We start from the raw sequence: 14,806 nt of genomic DNA on the forward strand, positions 1-14,806 counted from the left end.
TTATATTTATTCATATTTCCATTGGTGCTGCTCAATGTCTTTACATTTATTACTATCTTCACTGATATTTTTTGCAAAAATAGCTGTCAGTGACTCAATGAGGCAACCGATTTTTAAATACTTAATGCTTTCTAAACATACACTCCATGCTCCTGGAGTATTCAGGAAATGTTTAAGTCTTTCTGTGTGTCACTAAATGGAAATACATGCTTTGATCCATTGTCTATTTTGGCAGCTCCCTTTAAGAGGATACGTTAATTGGGAAATCCTGCATCAGTGCATCCATTAGAAAAGAAAACCCCAGGCTGGAGAGAACGATTGTTTTTGATTTATTGGGACAATTTACATTAAACGTGAATTTCTTCCCTCTTACAGAGGGCTGTTAAAATGTTAAACAAGATTCTAGTGACTACCTAATGATGAGTCCTGCATAATACAAGGTAAAGACAAAAAACCTAGAATTCAAAACGTCCTGTATTGCAGACATTAAAAAATATCACATATTTACACTGTATGAGGGTTTTGTGGGTGTTTGTTATTTGTTTTATTTATTTTTTAAGTGTAGAAATGGATGAGTTGAGAGTTCACCTACAACTTTGCCTCCATAATGAGACAAGCCCGTTAAACTCATGGAATTTTAAAATAAGTGCACGAGTCAGGAACGGTGTTCCTCAGCGCCTACGGCGGCTGGGGGAATTCGACCTGGGAACAAAAACAAGGACAACATCAGTGTAATTCTCATATATGTATATATACATATACACAGACAAAAACACACAAAATTTAACCCAGAGATTAGGGCACAATCACACCTGACAGTCGCGGTAGAAATAAGTGTCCACTGTATAGAAATTTCATTAAAGCTTTTCAACATGTGAAAAATAGCCCCCTCTACAGGGAGCTGTTTTTGAACATTCTGATATTAGCAGCATGTTAAATCTCCACATTGAGGATACTTTTCAGTAAGATGCAAAGACTTAAGAACATTTAAGTTACAAAAAACAGCAGTTGTAATATATTTATAGCTAGTTAAAGAGACAGACGTTATCAGAGACAAACACAAGGCTTAACATATCATAAAAAGAGAGCGAAAGAAATGGATACTACCTTGATCGTGACTTAGACTTGTGTTTGCGGCTTGCCTTCTTACCAGACTTGTGAGATTTTTCCGTTGATCTTGATCGACTACGCTTAGATTTTTTAGACTTTTTGCCCTTGCTAATCTCAGGGGAGGGGGAGCTGCTGGAGTCTGAGTCAGAGCGTTTTCGGCTGCTTTTAGTGGAGGATTTTTTGCTGGACCTGCTGCTGCTCTCCTGTCGTGAGTTTTTCTCACTGTGACAGTCTGTTCGTTCACTCTCACGTCTTTTCAGCTTAGACCTGGCCTCGTTCTCCCTGACTGAGCTGCCTTCTCTGTCTCTATCCTTTTCTCTTCCCTTCTGTTTTTCCTTCCTCTTGTCTAGCTCCTTGTCTCTCTTCTTTTTGCTCTCCTTCTCTCTGCTCTGGCTCCTGTCTTTTCTCCTCTCTCTCTCTCTCCCCCGGCTGGTCGTCCTATGTGTCCTGCGGCTGTGACTGCGGCTCCGCCTGCGTCGCCTGTCTCGGCTGGAGCTGCGACTCGCAGCTCTTGCCTTCTCTCGCGACCTGCTTCTGCGCCCCCTGCTGGTGCGGCGCTGATGAGAGCGGCTCCTGCTACGTTTCCTGTGGTGGGCAGAGCTTCTGTCCCGGCTTCCCCGCCTCCTCTCCCGGTTTCCACGCTCTGATTGGCTGTGCCTGCGGTCACCCCGGGACATGGAGCGGCTGCGTCTCCTCTTTCTTTGCGGAGACGAGGAGGAAGAGCGAGAAGAGGAGCGAGAGGAAGACGATGAAGAAGAGGAAGACGACTGGCTGGAGGAGGAAGAGGAGCTGGAACGAGAGGAGTGACTCCGCCGTTCGTTCGGTGAGCCATTAGTATCCGGTTGCTCCTTCCCTGACACTGACCTCTTTGCCTCACTGACTTCTGCCTCACTACGTGACCGGCGCCTTTCTGCAACTGCTTCAGCCTCCCTCTCTCTATCCCTAATTTCCTGTTTGTGTTTGGGCTCTGACTGTTCATCTTCATAAATTTCCCTCTCCCTTTCCCTGCTGCCTCCACTCGGTGCTTCTGTGAGAGACAAAAAAAAGCATTTATTCACTTTTGGATAAACTAAAATACACAAAACACACTGAAACTGAAGTTTTAACATTTTGCCTGTAAGATTTAGTTGATCTTTGCAAAGGCCCACAGTCTGTTGATATCTGTTTTCCAGCTCAACTAAAATCTCCACATCCAGAGTACACTATAAATAATATCAGATTTAGTTTGAACAATCAGTCAAATCTAAACATTTGTCGACACTTGTGTTTTGATACCTGTGTTAATGTGGGTCTCCAGAGCTTGTCTTTCCAGAGCCTGTCTCTCCTGCTGCTGTATCTCTCGTTCTTTCCGGCGGAATGCATCCTGCTTCTGTCGGATTCTGTACCGGAGCTCCTCCTCATCTGTGTCTGACGACTCTGAGCCTTTAGCGCTGCGTTCATCCTCGCTGTCCGAACCGTACGCTCCCAAACCACCTGAAGCGACAAAACCCACGCTTACAGCAAACACGTCCTAGTAACACTTTACAGCACTAACTTTCCTGATCTCACCAACTTATACATACATACATTCTCCCTCTTAATACCACCTCCAGGTACTGAAGCATGCTTTAATGATGTAGTCCCATTACCTCCTAAGTTACTGTCATGCTGTGGACCCTACAATTTTGTGTTTTCCCTTCTCTAACGTACCAGATTCAACTAACTAAGCTAATTCACAAGCTGCAGCTCAGATGGCTGGGTAAACAACAATAACCAAGCAGCAAAATAGTTGATTTCATTAATAATTATGAAGACTTAACTACTATAGCAGCACTTAACACTTTTGATATAGAAGAATCACTCATTTATGTGGTGTTCTGGTTTAAATAACTGGCCTTTAAGTTTTTTATTTATTTATTTATTTTAAGAAAATTACAGCATTTTAAATAGCTAGGTTTCAATTCCTAGGTTTAAGTAAATAAATAAATAAATAATAATTATTAAAAAAAACATCACTGATCATTATGTAACCACAAATCATTCATAGTAATAAAGTCTATTTTTATTTCTCAGCCAATATCTAGAAACTAAGACACTTATAAATGGCCTAACACTAATTTTCTGGTCCTGTCTTCTTCGCCATTATGTCTCTTGTGATTTTAGAGTAGGGGAAACACAAATGTGCAAAGTTTGGGGTTCCCAGGCCAAATACAAGGCAGTCAGCTGCAGACAGCTAAGCATCTGCTTTAAAAGCCCACCACAAAATATATAAATGAAATGCATTGTACAAAACTAGCTAAGCCCAGAAAAATAATGGCACCCTAATATTTTAACCTCACGCAATTTTAACCCCTCCCCCTCCCAATCCCTGTTGGCATGAGAAATGGAGCACTTACCGAGGCCAGTGAGAGAAGCCAGTGCACTGGACTGTGCCAGCTGTTTTGCAGGAGCTTTGATTCACATCAACAACAGGAACAACATGTTAAAACACATACAGCCAGCATTTTCTCAAAGAGTCTCTAGAGAAGGAGGATGGTACAGAAATGCACTATTAACAAGTGCTGCCTTTGGCAAGAACATGAGGAAAAACAAAACAAAAAAAATAAAAACAAATGGAGAGAAGAAGAGGGTTAACAAACAAAGTTTGTCCCATACACACACGCACCAAGCAATAGTGTGTCAACAGTGGAGGAGAGAGAGAGAACCACTTTGTACTAATGCAGTCTCTCTGAAACAGGAGTCCCGCTGGTAAAGCAGTGAGATTTCTGCTCCGAGATAAACATCATCGCAGTTTTTATTGGGTGTCTTTTCAGACCTGTCTGAAGGCTCTTGGAAGAAACAAAGGCACAAAAACTCCCCACTCTCTCTCTGCAGTTTCTTTTTCCTCCCCTTTGCACTAGCAGTGAAGGTCTAAAGATTTCATACAGTTTTTTTTTTTCATTTTGTTTTACAAAGCTTGCTTTAAAAAATACCATTCATATCAATTAGTCTCACATATAGTCATTCAGTGCATGAACAAGACAACAGTGAGGAGGAAGCAGCTTTTCTTCAGTTTCATGGACAGAAGACAAGATTGGCACACCTTTGGTGGCTTTGCGATGGGTCTCTTTGGCCACCTGCAGGATCTCTTCATTCGTCACTTCCAGGAGGACTTCGGTCAGAAGAGTTTTGGTCAGCACCATCTGTTTCGGTTGAGAGATGAGGAGAGTAAACTTCTTTAATGAACATTACAGGAAAAAAAGTTAATATAAAATTAATTTATATTTAGTAAATGTGTGTAGTGTGTGTTTGTATGAGGGAAAAAATCTCTCTCTTCTAACCAACTGGAACTCTCTCTCCTCTTCCGTCATCTCTGGTTCACTCTGTTCCTCTCGAGCAGGAGAAGAGTTTCTGCTACTGTTATCTGGTCGTCTCCCCAAAACGTTATCATCTCCGGCCTCTACTTCGTCACCATCATCATCCTCATCGTCGCTGTCCTGGAAACACACGTGTACAGAAGGTCAGAAAAGCCCATAAATATTTGGAAGAAGCCTCCATTTTTCCCTTGTAGGCATTAAACAAAGCAGAATTTTTCAGTTAGCTGGATGATTTAAGCCAAAAGTGAAGACTGTCCCATAGGAAATGTACCTTACCTCTTATCCCATCGGATAGGCTTCAGTTTAGGCTTAAGTTACCTGCCTAACTGAAAAAATCTGCTTTGCAAAGTATATTCCCTACAATGAGAGGTGTTGCACATTAAAGAAGCAGTAAAATTGTTTAAAAAATATCAGATAAACAAATGAAAGTGAATTCACTATTTCAGCATGAATTCATTTGCTGAGTAGAGTACAGCAGCTTCCATTTGTTTATATTGGATCATGTTATTCCATTTTAAACGACAAAAACACAAAGCCTATAACAGAAACCGACTGGAAAAGAAAATCCCTGACAGTATAAAAGTGAAATCTGAGTGGCTCATTGTATGTATGGATCAGCTGGGACCTCAGGGATCCTTCTCCTGAGTGCTGAGTATGTGTTTTTTGGTGATGCTTACAAATTTGCTCTTGCGTGGCACCCGAGGGCCCTCTCCCTCTTCCTCTACCATATCATTATCCTTGTCCTCACTGGCCATTTTGGCACGCTCCTTCTCCAGCCGCTCCTTCTCCAACTTCTTCTGCTTCTCTCTGTCCATCTTCTCCAGGCCTTCTCTTATCCAGGCAGGTAATGTTCTCCGTTTAACAGCATCTAAACAAGAAAAAAAAAAAAGCTTTATTATCATCAGTCTGATGATGATTATTACCACTACTACTCCTAAAGGTTCTCTACCCATCCTACTCTTACTACTAATAACAACAACAAAAAGGTACTGAAACAACTAGGTGAAATGAAACATTACAATTATTGTTATAACACCAACAACAACAGACTCAAAAGCAAAATATAATTCAGAATCTGAAAAAGGGAAATCTTTTTTTTTTTTTTAAATCAAACATAGGGTACACATTCCTACCCAAAGTGGGTGTGTCTGGTTTGATGCCGAGCTGAGTGGGAGATCTAGGGCGATCAGGTCTGAAGCCTGGGAGTCTGTCCCGTCGGTTCTGAGGCCCATCTGGCCAGAATGGAGGGGGGAACCCAGATCCAGGGGGACCATACCCTCCAGAAGCTGCAGCTGCTCCATGCTACACAAAAACAGAGCCGTGTTGTTCACATAATATTTAAATAATGTTCTATTATTTAAAAAGCATTTCATTACAAGGTCTTCATTAGTAGAAAATAATCTGGTTTTACATTTATTTGCCTGGACCCAACAATCCAAATTCACATTAAGTTGTTAGTGATATAATTGTGAAGTCTAGAAATTATGAACAATTTTGCATTCAACTTCAAAATGTCAATGACTGTGAAAAATAATAATTAAATTACTGTGAACTTTAAACATGACCCAGATGTTTTGTATGGTACCTGATAATCAAACTGATTCACCCCCATGGGAGCCATGGGGTAGTGTTCAGGCTGAGTATTGAAGGCATGGCTGTTCTGAGGGAAAACAGCATGATGTGGTTCTGCAGGAAACTCCACACTGTCCTGGCTGTTACTGTCTTCGGATGGTGTCACCACATCCATGGGCCCTGGCCCTGGGGGGATCCAGGTCTGTTCCGTAGGAGGAGGTGGGGGCTGACCATGCATTGCCCAATCTGAGAGGGAAAAAAAAGCAAAGCTTTATTATGACACACAGCTTTATAAATAAACAAGAATGTACCAGACTTAATTTGCCTGTTGATATTGCTTATAAAATGTCACATGTCTATATTCTATCCAACAAGAGCTCAAGTACTGCCTCTCATTTTCAATACAATAATACATTTAATAAAAAAACCCTATTTTATGTTCCCTCATACTTCTTAATGTATTGTTTTTGTGTGCTTATGTTTTATTATTATTCTTAAAATTCCAGTTTGGTTTGTAATGATGTCAGAAATGAAGGGTTTTTGCTCACTCAGACAGCACTGACTATAGGCTGATTAAAATAAATTTAAGATGTAGTATCTCATTCATCTCTGGTTTTAGGATTATTTCCTTTTAAGTTGTGCAAAATGTGTTAAATGGGCCTTTAATTCCCAAAGTGCTTTAGATTTATCCCTCAATACATGACTAATGAGCATGGCACCTAACCCCCAAATGCTCCCCAGTTGTATGTTCACTGGTATGAATGGGTTAAAAGCAGAGGTTAAGTTTAATTGCACACTTGTACAAAGACAATAAAGTATGTAAAGCATGACATCCGCTTCATTATATTTATTTGGATATTTGAACTACACAGGACAAATCCTGCAATCGTTTACTCATACCTGGCTGCCACATCCTTCCAAAGTTAGTGTCAGGATTTGGAAAGTTGGTGTGGTTGTTGTGAGAGTCCAAACCAGGGATGTCCTGTCCATTTTGCTGCTGATCACCTGCTCCACCACCACTCGATTCTTTCTGAGCAATCCAGGCTTGAGCTAGAGCAGCCCAGTCTACCTGACCTGTAATAAAAAAGAAAACTGAATACAAACACACACTCACATAAACTGAGATTAACAGTGTATTGAAACCATAACATTTCAAATAAATAGACTGGTAATGTGCTATTCCAAAGGGTAAATGTGGTATAAACACATTTTAATATTTCTAAAACGTTGAAATAGTTATTCACAAATATACTCAACCAGTAAAAGCTCAATGCCAAGCATAACCTAGAGAAATTGCCTTCTCACACTCTTGGAGTGCTAGGTGTCCAAAAGTTTAAATGCACATATACCTGGATCTTGCTGATGTTGAAATGACTGCATCCACTGCTGCTGGTTCAATGGCCACTGTGGCCAAGGCTGTCCGCCCTGGTCCCACATTGTGTTTCTATTATTCCTGGTGCCTGTCCCAAATTAAAAAAACACACATATTATACATCATTTTTTCAATATTCATTCATTAGCTACTAAATTATGTCCTTGACTGAAGGATAGACTGTTTCTAGTAAGTTCATATAAAGCTTGGTACTTCTCAAGGAAACAAAATACCAAATAAAAGTTGGACTAATTCAACGTTATTTAAGAAAAAAGCTTTTTATAACAAAATATATTACCAAATTTCTTTATTTACCAAATGAGTGAGATACGGAGAAAAAGCTATTAAATCAATCCCTGAGCTCACAGAGGGAGAAAATATTTTTTCTAAGGTATTTCTTATAAAGCCATTCTTACTGGGATTAGGCCAGCCACCTTAAAAGGACCATTAAATCTAGTCCCGGCGCCCATTGGATGTAATGTAAGCCATTTAAGGTGGAACGTAAAATTCGAAAAACCAGAACACTTGTGCTTCAGTACTGCACTGTTAATCTCGGTTTTAGCAGCTGCTGAACGGGCAGAGATGAGGTTTACAGCGTTAGTGATTAGTTTGCTTGGTACATCAGCTATCCAGCCTGTTTTTATTTCGATCAGACGTTTATTTTTTCATGCAATTTTAATTCTGATTATTTATTTCTGCGCAGCTGCAAAACTAACGTCATTCAAACAACCCTACAGCTTTATGAAACCGCAGCCCACATTGGAACGCACCGTTACTCTTTAATAAACTCTTTTAAATCAGAATAAACGCATTATTTAGTGTTTACTTGTATTTTTATGTGTTTTATTGTGGATTATATCTGTTGTGCTTTCACTCACCTCTCAGTCCTGTACTCAAAATGGCGTCCAGGCACCCTCCCCTGTGCTGGAGCAGTACGCTGCGATTACAAAATAAAAGTTTTAATAATAAATAATGTATTGGGTTTTAGTTAATGTTCGTTTTTAGTATATGTTAGGGATGTTATATATAATATTTTAAATATAGGATAATACAACTTTACATTTCAACATTCATCATTAAAACACACAGCAAAAAACAAACAAACACAAACACTAACACACTAAATAACCAACTAACACACACACGTATATATTTATTTATTTATTTTTGTAAATTATTATTATTATTATTATTATTATTATTTTACCCAATATTCATTCATTCATTCATTCATTCATTCATTGTCTGTAACCGTTTACCCAATTCAGGGTTGCGGTTTTTTACCCAATATGGGTCACTAAATTTATAGTGCCATCAGCACAGTAACTCTGTTATTCTCACTGTGAGCACACGGTGGTGCAACAGTACAAGAAACTCTAGCTACGTTTTATTACTGGGCCAAACTGTATCAGTGATTACTGGCTTGGCTATTATATTATGGATAATTGAGAAATTTAGTTAATGTAGTCATCCTTTAATAATGAAATAATGAGAAACCTAGTCACCAAATGCTGCTTGTTAACACAGCAGTGTTGCTTGAGTATTAAAAGTGCCCAGTCACTGACGACTCTGTTAGAAACACCTACTTCATTGGTCCACCTTGTGAATTAAAGTTGGTGACAGTAGCTCGTATGTTTCTGCACATTTTGTGTTGGTCATCTGCTAGTCCTTCAGTATTTTGTTTTGCTTGAATGGGGGATAATGTAACTCAGTGCCTCTGAGGAACCTGCAGAATGTTAAAATGCTCTGCTGCCACTGAGGCAGATTCTAAAGGGGTACATGTTGCAGCCTTGATTTCTTATTGCTGCCACTGAAAAATCTGCAGATTGATGTATAATACTGCTACTCAACTTTGCCTAAGCCTCTGCCTTAGAGGAGGCAGAGCATTATTGTATAACATTCTGTAGGTCCTACAGAGGCAACAATCATAATAGAAATGTGCAGTAAAGATCTTCTTCAGAATCTGCATCAGAAGCATAACATTCAGAAGATAACATTCTGCAGCTTCCTCAGAGGCAGTTACATTATCTGCCAATCTAGTAATGAAAAATACTGAGATTAAAAAAAAAAAAAAAAAACTTTCACCAAATTCTACAATGAAAAAAGAAAAATATTTCTTCTAGAGACACAATTATTTCTTCCAGAGACATTTACAGCAGTCAGCAGGAAAACCACATTTATCCAAGCCTTCTGTCTGTTAACCAATTACATCCATTCTGAAAAGTGAAAAGTGGAAAAAATTCCAATTACCTCTATTCAATTCAGAGAAAAATTTTGCAGTTCTAACCTGATATTGATAGATGACTAAAAATGTCTGACCTTAAAAAGGGTCAGAAACAAAGACAGTTATTTTCTTTTGGATTGTGAGAGACAGCTCAGTGTGAAACTCCCTTCCAGTGTTTCACCTCGAAGCTGGGGACAAAAATGGAATTCAGATGAAAAGTTCAACTTGGTGGTAATTGGACACTGAGAAAACATCACCTGTAACTGCCGTGGTGTTATTCTCAGCTGATCTCCTGCAAGAGGTAAGGGAAAGATGCAAAAATAGCCACCACGAGCTGCTCAAACATTGGTGAAATGAGCAGAAACAGCAGAATACAGCTGTATTTTCAGAGGGAGAGGGAGGGGTGTGGGGTGTTGAGATGGGAACAGGTCCTGGTCATAAACACGTTTCTGGGAACAGTGTATTGTTGAAGTAATTGCTCTTTCAGCTGCAGGTTTGAGCTGCGATCACTGTGACCCTCAGCTTTGAGATCACACTCACCACCAGCTCAGTGCTCTCCTCTCCTTTACCTCTCACACCTTTAATATTATATCCCACTGTGTCATTGAAATATAAATGTTTGATAACTGATCTGTCCCCTGCCTTTATGCTCTTTAATTATTTCAATCTCTATATCTTCATCTCACCTTCTTCACCTCTCTCTCTCTCTCTCTCTCTCTCTCTCTCTCTCTCTCTCTCTCTCTCTCTCTCTCTTTCTCTCTCTCTTTCTCTTTCTGTAATGACCTGCCAGGAGTGACAGCTATTTTAGACCACGAACAAGAAACACGTCTCCAAAAAATGACATAAAGGAAAGAAGGATGGATTCAAAGGAAAACAGTGAAGAAGTTCTGACATTAAACTTAACACTCCAGCAGCTGTTAACTCTCCATTTAACAGAATTTACCAGATTTATAGAAAACATTTCAGGATTTGCCTAGAGCTCTGAATCAAACCCTTTAGCAGCACACAGGAAGCACTGAAATAAAATATTATCTAGTAGGTCCCTAAAAAGTAACAGTAAAAACATTTGCTTTGGTTTGGTGTCCATGAGACCTACTGAAAAAATAAGACCACAGGCTTTTGGCTTCGATGTAAACTACACTATACGTCCAAAGGTTTGTGAACACTCACATAACTCCCACAATTCACTCCTTGTATGGAGCCTAGGGACATATTTGTGGTTTTATCTAGCGATTTATACATAGCATTTCTTCTGTTGAGACCAAATATCACACTGTACACTACATTTATTCCCCTTCCAATGGCTGTGGGGGCGCTAGTCCTTCGCAGAGTGATACACACTCACACATTCACTCACACTCACACATTTACTCACACCTACAGACACTTTTGAGTCTCCAATCCACCTACCAACATGTGTTTTTGGAGTGTGGGAGGAGACCGGAGCACCTGTAGGAAACCCATGCAGACACAGGGAGAACACACCACACTCCTCACAGACAGTCCCCCAGAGGAAACCCATGCAGACACAGGGAGAACACACCACAGTCCTCACAGACAGTCACCTGGAGGAAACCCACACAGACACAGGGAGAACACACCACACTCCTCACAGACAGTCACCCAGAGGAAACCCACACAGACACAGGGAGAACAAACCACACTCCTCACAGACAGTCACCCGGAGGAAATCCACACAGACACAGGGAGAACACACCACACTCCTCACAGACAGTCACCCGGAGGAAACCCACGCAGACACAGGGAGAACACACCACACTCCTCGCAGAGAGTCACCCGGAGGAAATCCACACAGACACAGGGAGAACACAACACAGTCCTCACAGAAAGTCAACCGGAGCAGGACCCTGGAGCTGTGACAGAGACACTACCTGCTGCTCTGCTGTGACGGCCTTTGATACTTTATATTAAATTTAATAATTCATTATTAAAAGCATCAACGGGACAAAGGGACAATGAGATTTATGGCAATTAATCTCAGAAAATTATATAATTCATTAGTTAATTACTGTTTTTAATCAGTCATCAGCCCTAGTACCTGAAAGTTACTGTACTGTACAGTAAAAGTATAAAAGAGGAGGGCTCAGTGCATTGGTCAAACAATACTTTAAACAGAATACAGGGTAAAATGTATTAGAGGGAAGGGAGTCTTAGCAGAACTGATGTTATCCTGTGACACGCAGAGAGATGGAACAAGCCTTTCAAATACCATCTGAGCATTATTCAGAAAGAAGGAAGTAGCTACAAGTAATTTTAGACGTTCAATAAAGATACGCTATATACTACTTTAGCATATGTTCTGTACTGTAGGTAAAGCAGCACATGCAGACAGAGATATGATGTCTGCCCTGACCTCAAAAATTAATACTGGTGTATTTTCTGAAATGGGATTCATGGCGAGAGCATGGCTGAATCTATTTGGATGAAGGTGGGTTCACTCTCATAAAGAATAAATAACTGACACTGTGAATTGTTTATGCTGTGGCTGGCTTTCTGCGTCATCTGACAGCAGTGTTTGATTTGGAGTTGATTGTTTGATTTTGAAAAGCAAGTCTCAAAAAATATTGTGAATGTAGTTTGAGGTGTGGGTTGAGGTTACTGTTGCTGTCGCACAGCTCCAGGCTCCTTAGATTGGGGGTTTAATCCCCAGCTGGTTTCACTTCCTGTGAGGCGTTTGGTATGTACTCCATGTGTCTGTGTGGGTTTCCTCCGGGTTCTCCAGTCTCCTCCCACAGTCCAAAAACAAATGTTGGTGCATGGATTAGTAAATTGTTACTTTTGTGGATGTGTGTGTGTGACTGAGTGGGGAGGTTATGCTCAATGATGATGTCCAGGGTGTATTCATTCCTACCTTGGGAGCTCTTTGGAAATCTATGCAATGCTAAAGAGAAAGAAACATTTACACAGGTCTTGACCTAAAATAACCGCAGTAAAAAAATGAGATGAGATGACCATGAAGTGGCAGCAAATAGATGCAAAGAAAATATAAATCTATTTATTTAGATGAGGCATTTTCATCAGCGAATGAGCATCAGTCACAGGAAATGATATCAGCATATTCAGCTTTATTACTTTTACATTGTATTCAGTAAAAATCCTGAAAACAACCCATTTTGAAACCTGTTCTTTTCTCAGGATCCCCGTTTGGACATTAACGTATCCACAAGGTGAGCTGAATAATTTCCAGGTTCTGTCTTCTCATTTGCTTTTGTTTTCCTAGTGGCTGCTGAGTTCAATGGAGAGAGAACACACTCTTTTATTAAAAGCTTTTATAACTTTCTAGCCTTCACAAATCCATGACTGAATCAAGAGTGATATCCATCCACTTCACATTCTGTTCCTTTCTCCCAGATGACTCCCAGTCCACACCCAGACCCCTCCCACATGAATCCCAGGCAGCTCTTTATTAATTCATAAATCAGATCATCAGGACAGAGCCCCGGCCTGGGACTTTAAAGATGTCCTTCAATTTTGATCAAGTTCATTACCAGGGCATCTCTCACCCTCTCATTTCTAAAGTGCAGTATTGACTCTTCTTAGTTGTAGTTTAAAGTCATTTAAAAAAAAAGTCAGATGTGCAATTACTGGTCAAGTGTGTCTTCCTCATTTAACCCATTCATGGCGGTGAACACACACACACACACACACACTAATGCACTAGGGGCAGTGAACATACACCAAAATCAGCAGGCAGCCATTTTGGGAAGCAGTCGGGGGTTCAGTGCTTTACTTAAGGACACTTTAACCATGGATTGAAGAGGAGGACAGTGCTGTTCCTTCACTAACACTAACACTGCCCCCTGTTCCCCTGCTGGTCGTGGGGATCGAACAAGTGACCTTCCTGTTGTGAATTAACCTCATTAAAAATCTGTATAACTTTATAAGCTTTATGACAGCACTGACTCAAGAGCAACTTCCATCCAAGTCACATTCCCTTCCTCTCTTCCAGACACCTGCCAGATGTCTTCCAGACAACTCTATGGTGACTCCCACATGACCTGATCCTCTAGGCGTTCTCCTGAGCCCTGCTTACAGCATTACTGCAGAGAGAAATAGAGGTGAAGACAAACAGTTCACCTCTCTCTGGGTTGAACTGAGAGCTTGAACCCAGGGTTCAGTTGCTCAGGGAAAATTTAAACAGAGGACTGGACTCTAAAGTATGTTCCACTTTCCACAGCTCTTACAGCTTTCTCAACTCCATCAGAAAATCAGCTCTGCGCCCAGGCCTCAAGCCTCTCGGGCTTCGATAATCTCCTTTAGAAGAAAAGCTTTTGTTTCATAAATTCTACATCTCTTTCCCTTTCATTTCTACAGAGTAGTAGCTTTAAATCCTTGTGGGTCATATACATTTGTATTCTATAAATGTATATGAACTATTTCTTCCTGGTTAAATATTATTATTACCTTTTGACCAATGGGATGCTCTGGGGCCTAAATCAGCCCATCGTCTACAGCCAGCTAGAGCGGGTAAGTCCCCCATTGTTGGGTTGTGTTCTCTGGAGTGCTAGAGCTCCACCCAGTACCTTTGGGATGAGTTGGAGCGGTGTTTGTGATCCACAGCTAACTTTTCTACATCAGTATTTGACCTCTGAAGCCCTCATGGCTGAATATCATATTCAAACCCTCCAGGTCCCTGCAGCTGTGACAGAGACACAACCTGCTGCACCACCGTACCACTGTGTCCATCCTTTTAAATTGTTGGATCAATCCTGTTTTACTCTTTATTCATTCAGATCATTATTAGGCCCTTTGTGAACTGAGGTAAACACAGCAACTCATGGACATTCATTGGACTGAGACTCTGGACTGAGACTGAAAATCAGAGGCAAAGATTTTTGACCCCAGGAGAAAACACTCGTTCTTGGAAAGTGTGTTTGTCATTGTGTGATTGATTACAGCACACTTTAGAAATACTTGCCTGTGTTCTCTGATCACAAAACCCTGATGGGATCTCCATTCTTTCAGCAATTGGTCAAAGTGTGAATGAATTGAGCCATGGTCTGGTCCACAGAGCGAGATGACTCAATTATAAATATCAGTTTACATCATAATAACCCGAAAAGGAGGACTTAGAAACCACATTCTCAGTGCAGGGGATGTTCAAGGACAGTTCTATAATATAAATACAGAGTAATATAACCTCAGCATTAAAAGGTTAATAGGCTCTGGGTC

General features: G+C 40.5%; 1 protein-coding gene across 1 annotated transcript; it reads right to left on the reverse strand.

Annotated features, from left to right (window-relative positions):
* Positions 1-144: 144 nt before the first annotated feature.
* Positions 145-8,291, reverse strand: LOC136679175 (arginine/serine-rich protein PNISR-like). Its single transcript, XM_066657545.1, has 12 exons — positions 8,268-8,291; positions 7,367-7,477; positions 6,918-7,091; positions 6,031-6,263; positions 5,579-5,747; positions 5,123-5,313; positions 4,410-4,565; positions 4,172-4,271; positions 3,486-3,539; positions 2,386-2,583; positions 1,108-2,137; positions 145-702 (listed from the first exon to the last, which is right to left on the reverse strand). Exons 2-12 carry the CDS (start codon positions 7,452-7,454, stop codon positions 672-674), a joined length of 2,424 nt encoding a protein of 807 aa, XP_066513642.1. The 5' UTR covers positions 7,455-7,477; positions 8,268-8,291; the 3' UTR covers positions 145-671.
* Between the last annotated feature and the right edge of the window lie 6,515 nt (positions 8,292-14,806).

Source organism: Hoplias malabaricus, chromosome Y (assembly GCF_029633855.1).
Source record: "Hoplias malabaricus isolate fHopMal1 chromosome Y, fHopMal1.hap1, whole genome shotgun sequence".
In the NCBI taxonomy this organism is placed as follows: Eukaryota; Metazoa; Chordata; class Actinopteri; order Characiformes; family Erythrinidae; genus Hoplias; species Hoplias malabaricus.

Excerpts from the sequence above, each read along its gene's own strand:
- LOC136679175 (XM_066657545.1), bottom strand. The coding sequence starts at position 7,454 with ATGTGGGACCAGGGCGGACAGCCTTGGCCACAGTGGCCATTGAACCAG. Across the intron at positions 7,092-7,366 it reads TCAACATCAGCAAGATCCAG|GTCAGGTAGACTGGGCTGCT; the intron begins GTATATGTGCAT and ends TTTTTATTACAG. Across the intron at positions 2,584-3,485 it reads GGCTTCTCTCACTGGCCTCG|GTGGTTTGGGAGCGTACGGT; the intron begins GTAAGTGCTCCA and ends TTGTCGCTTCAG.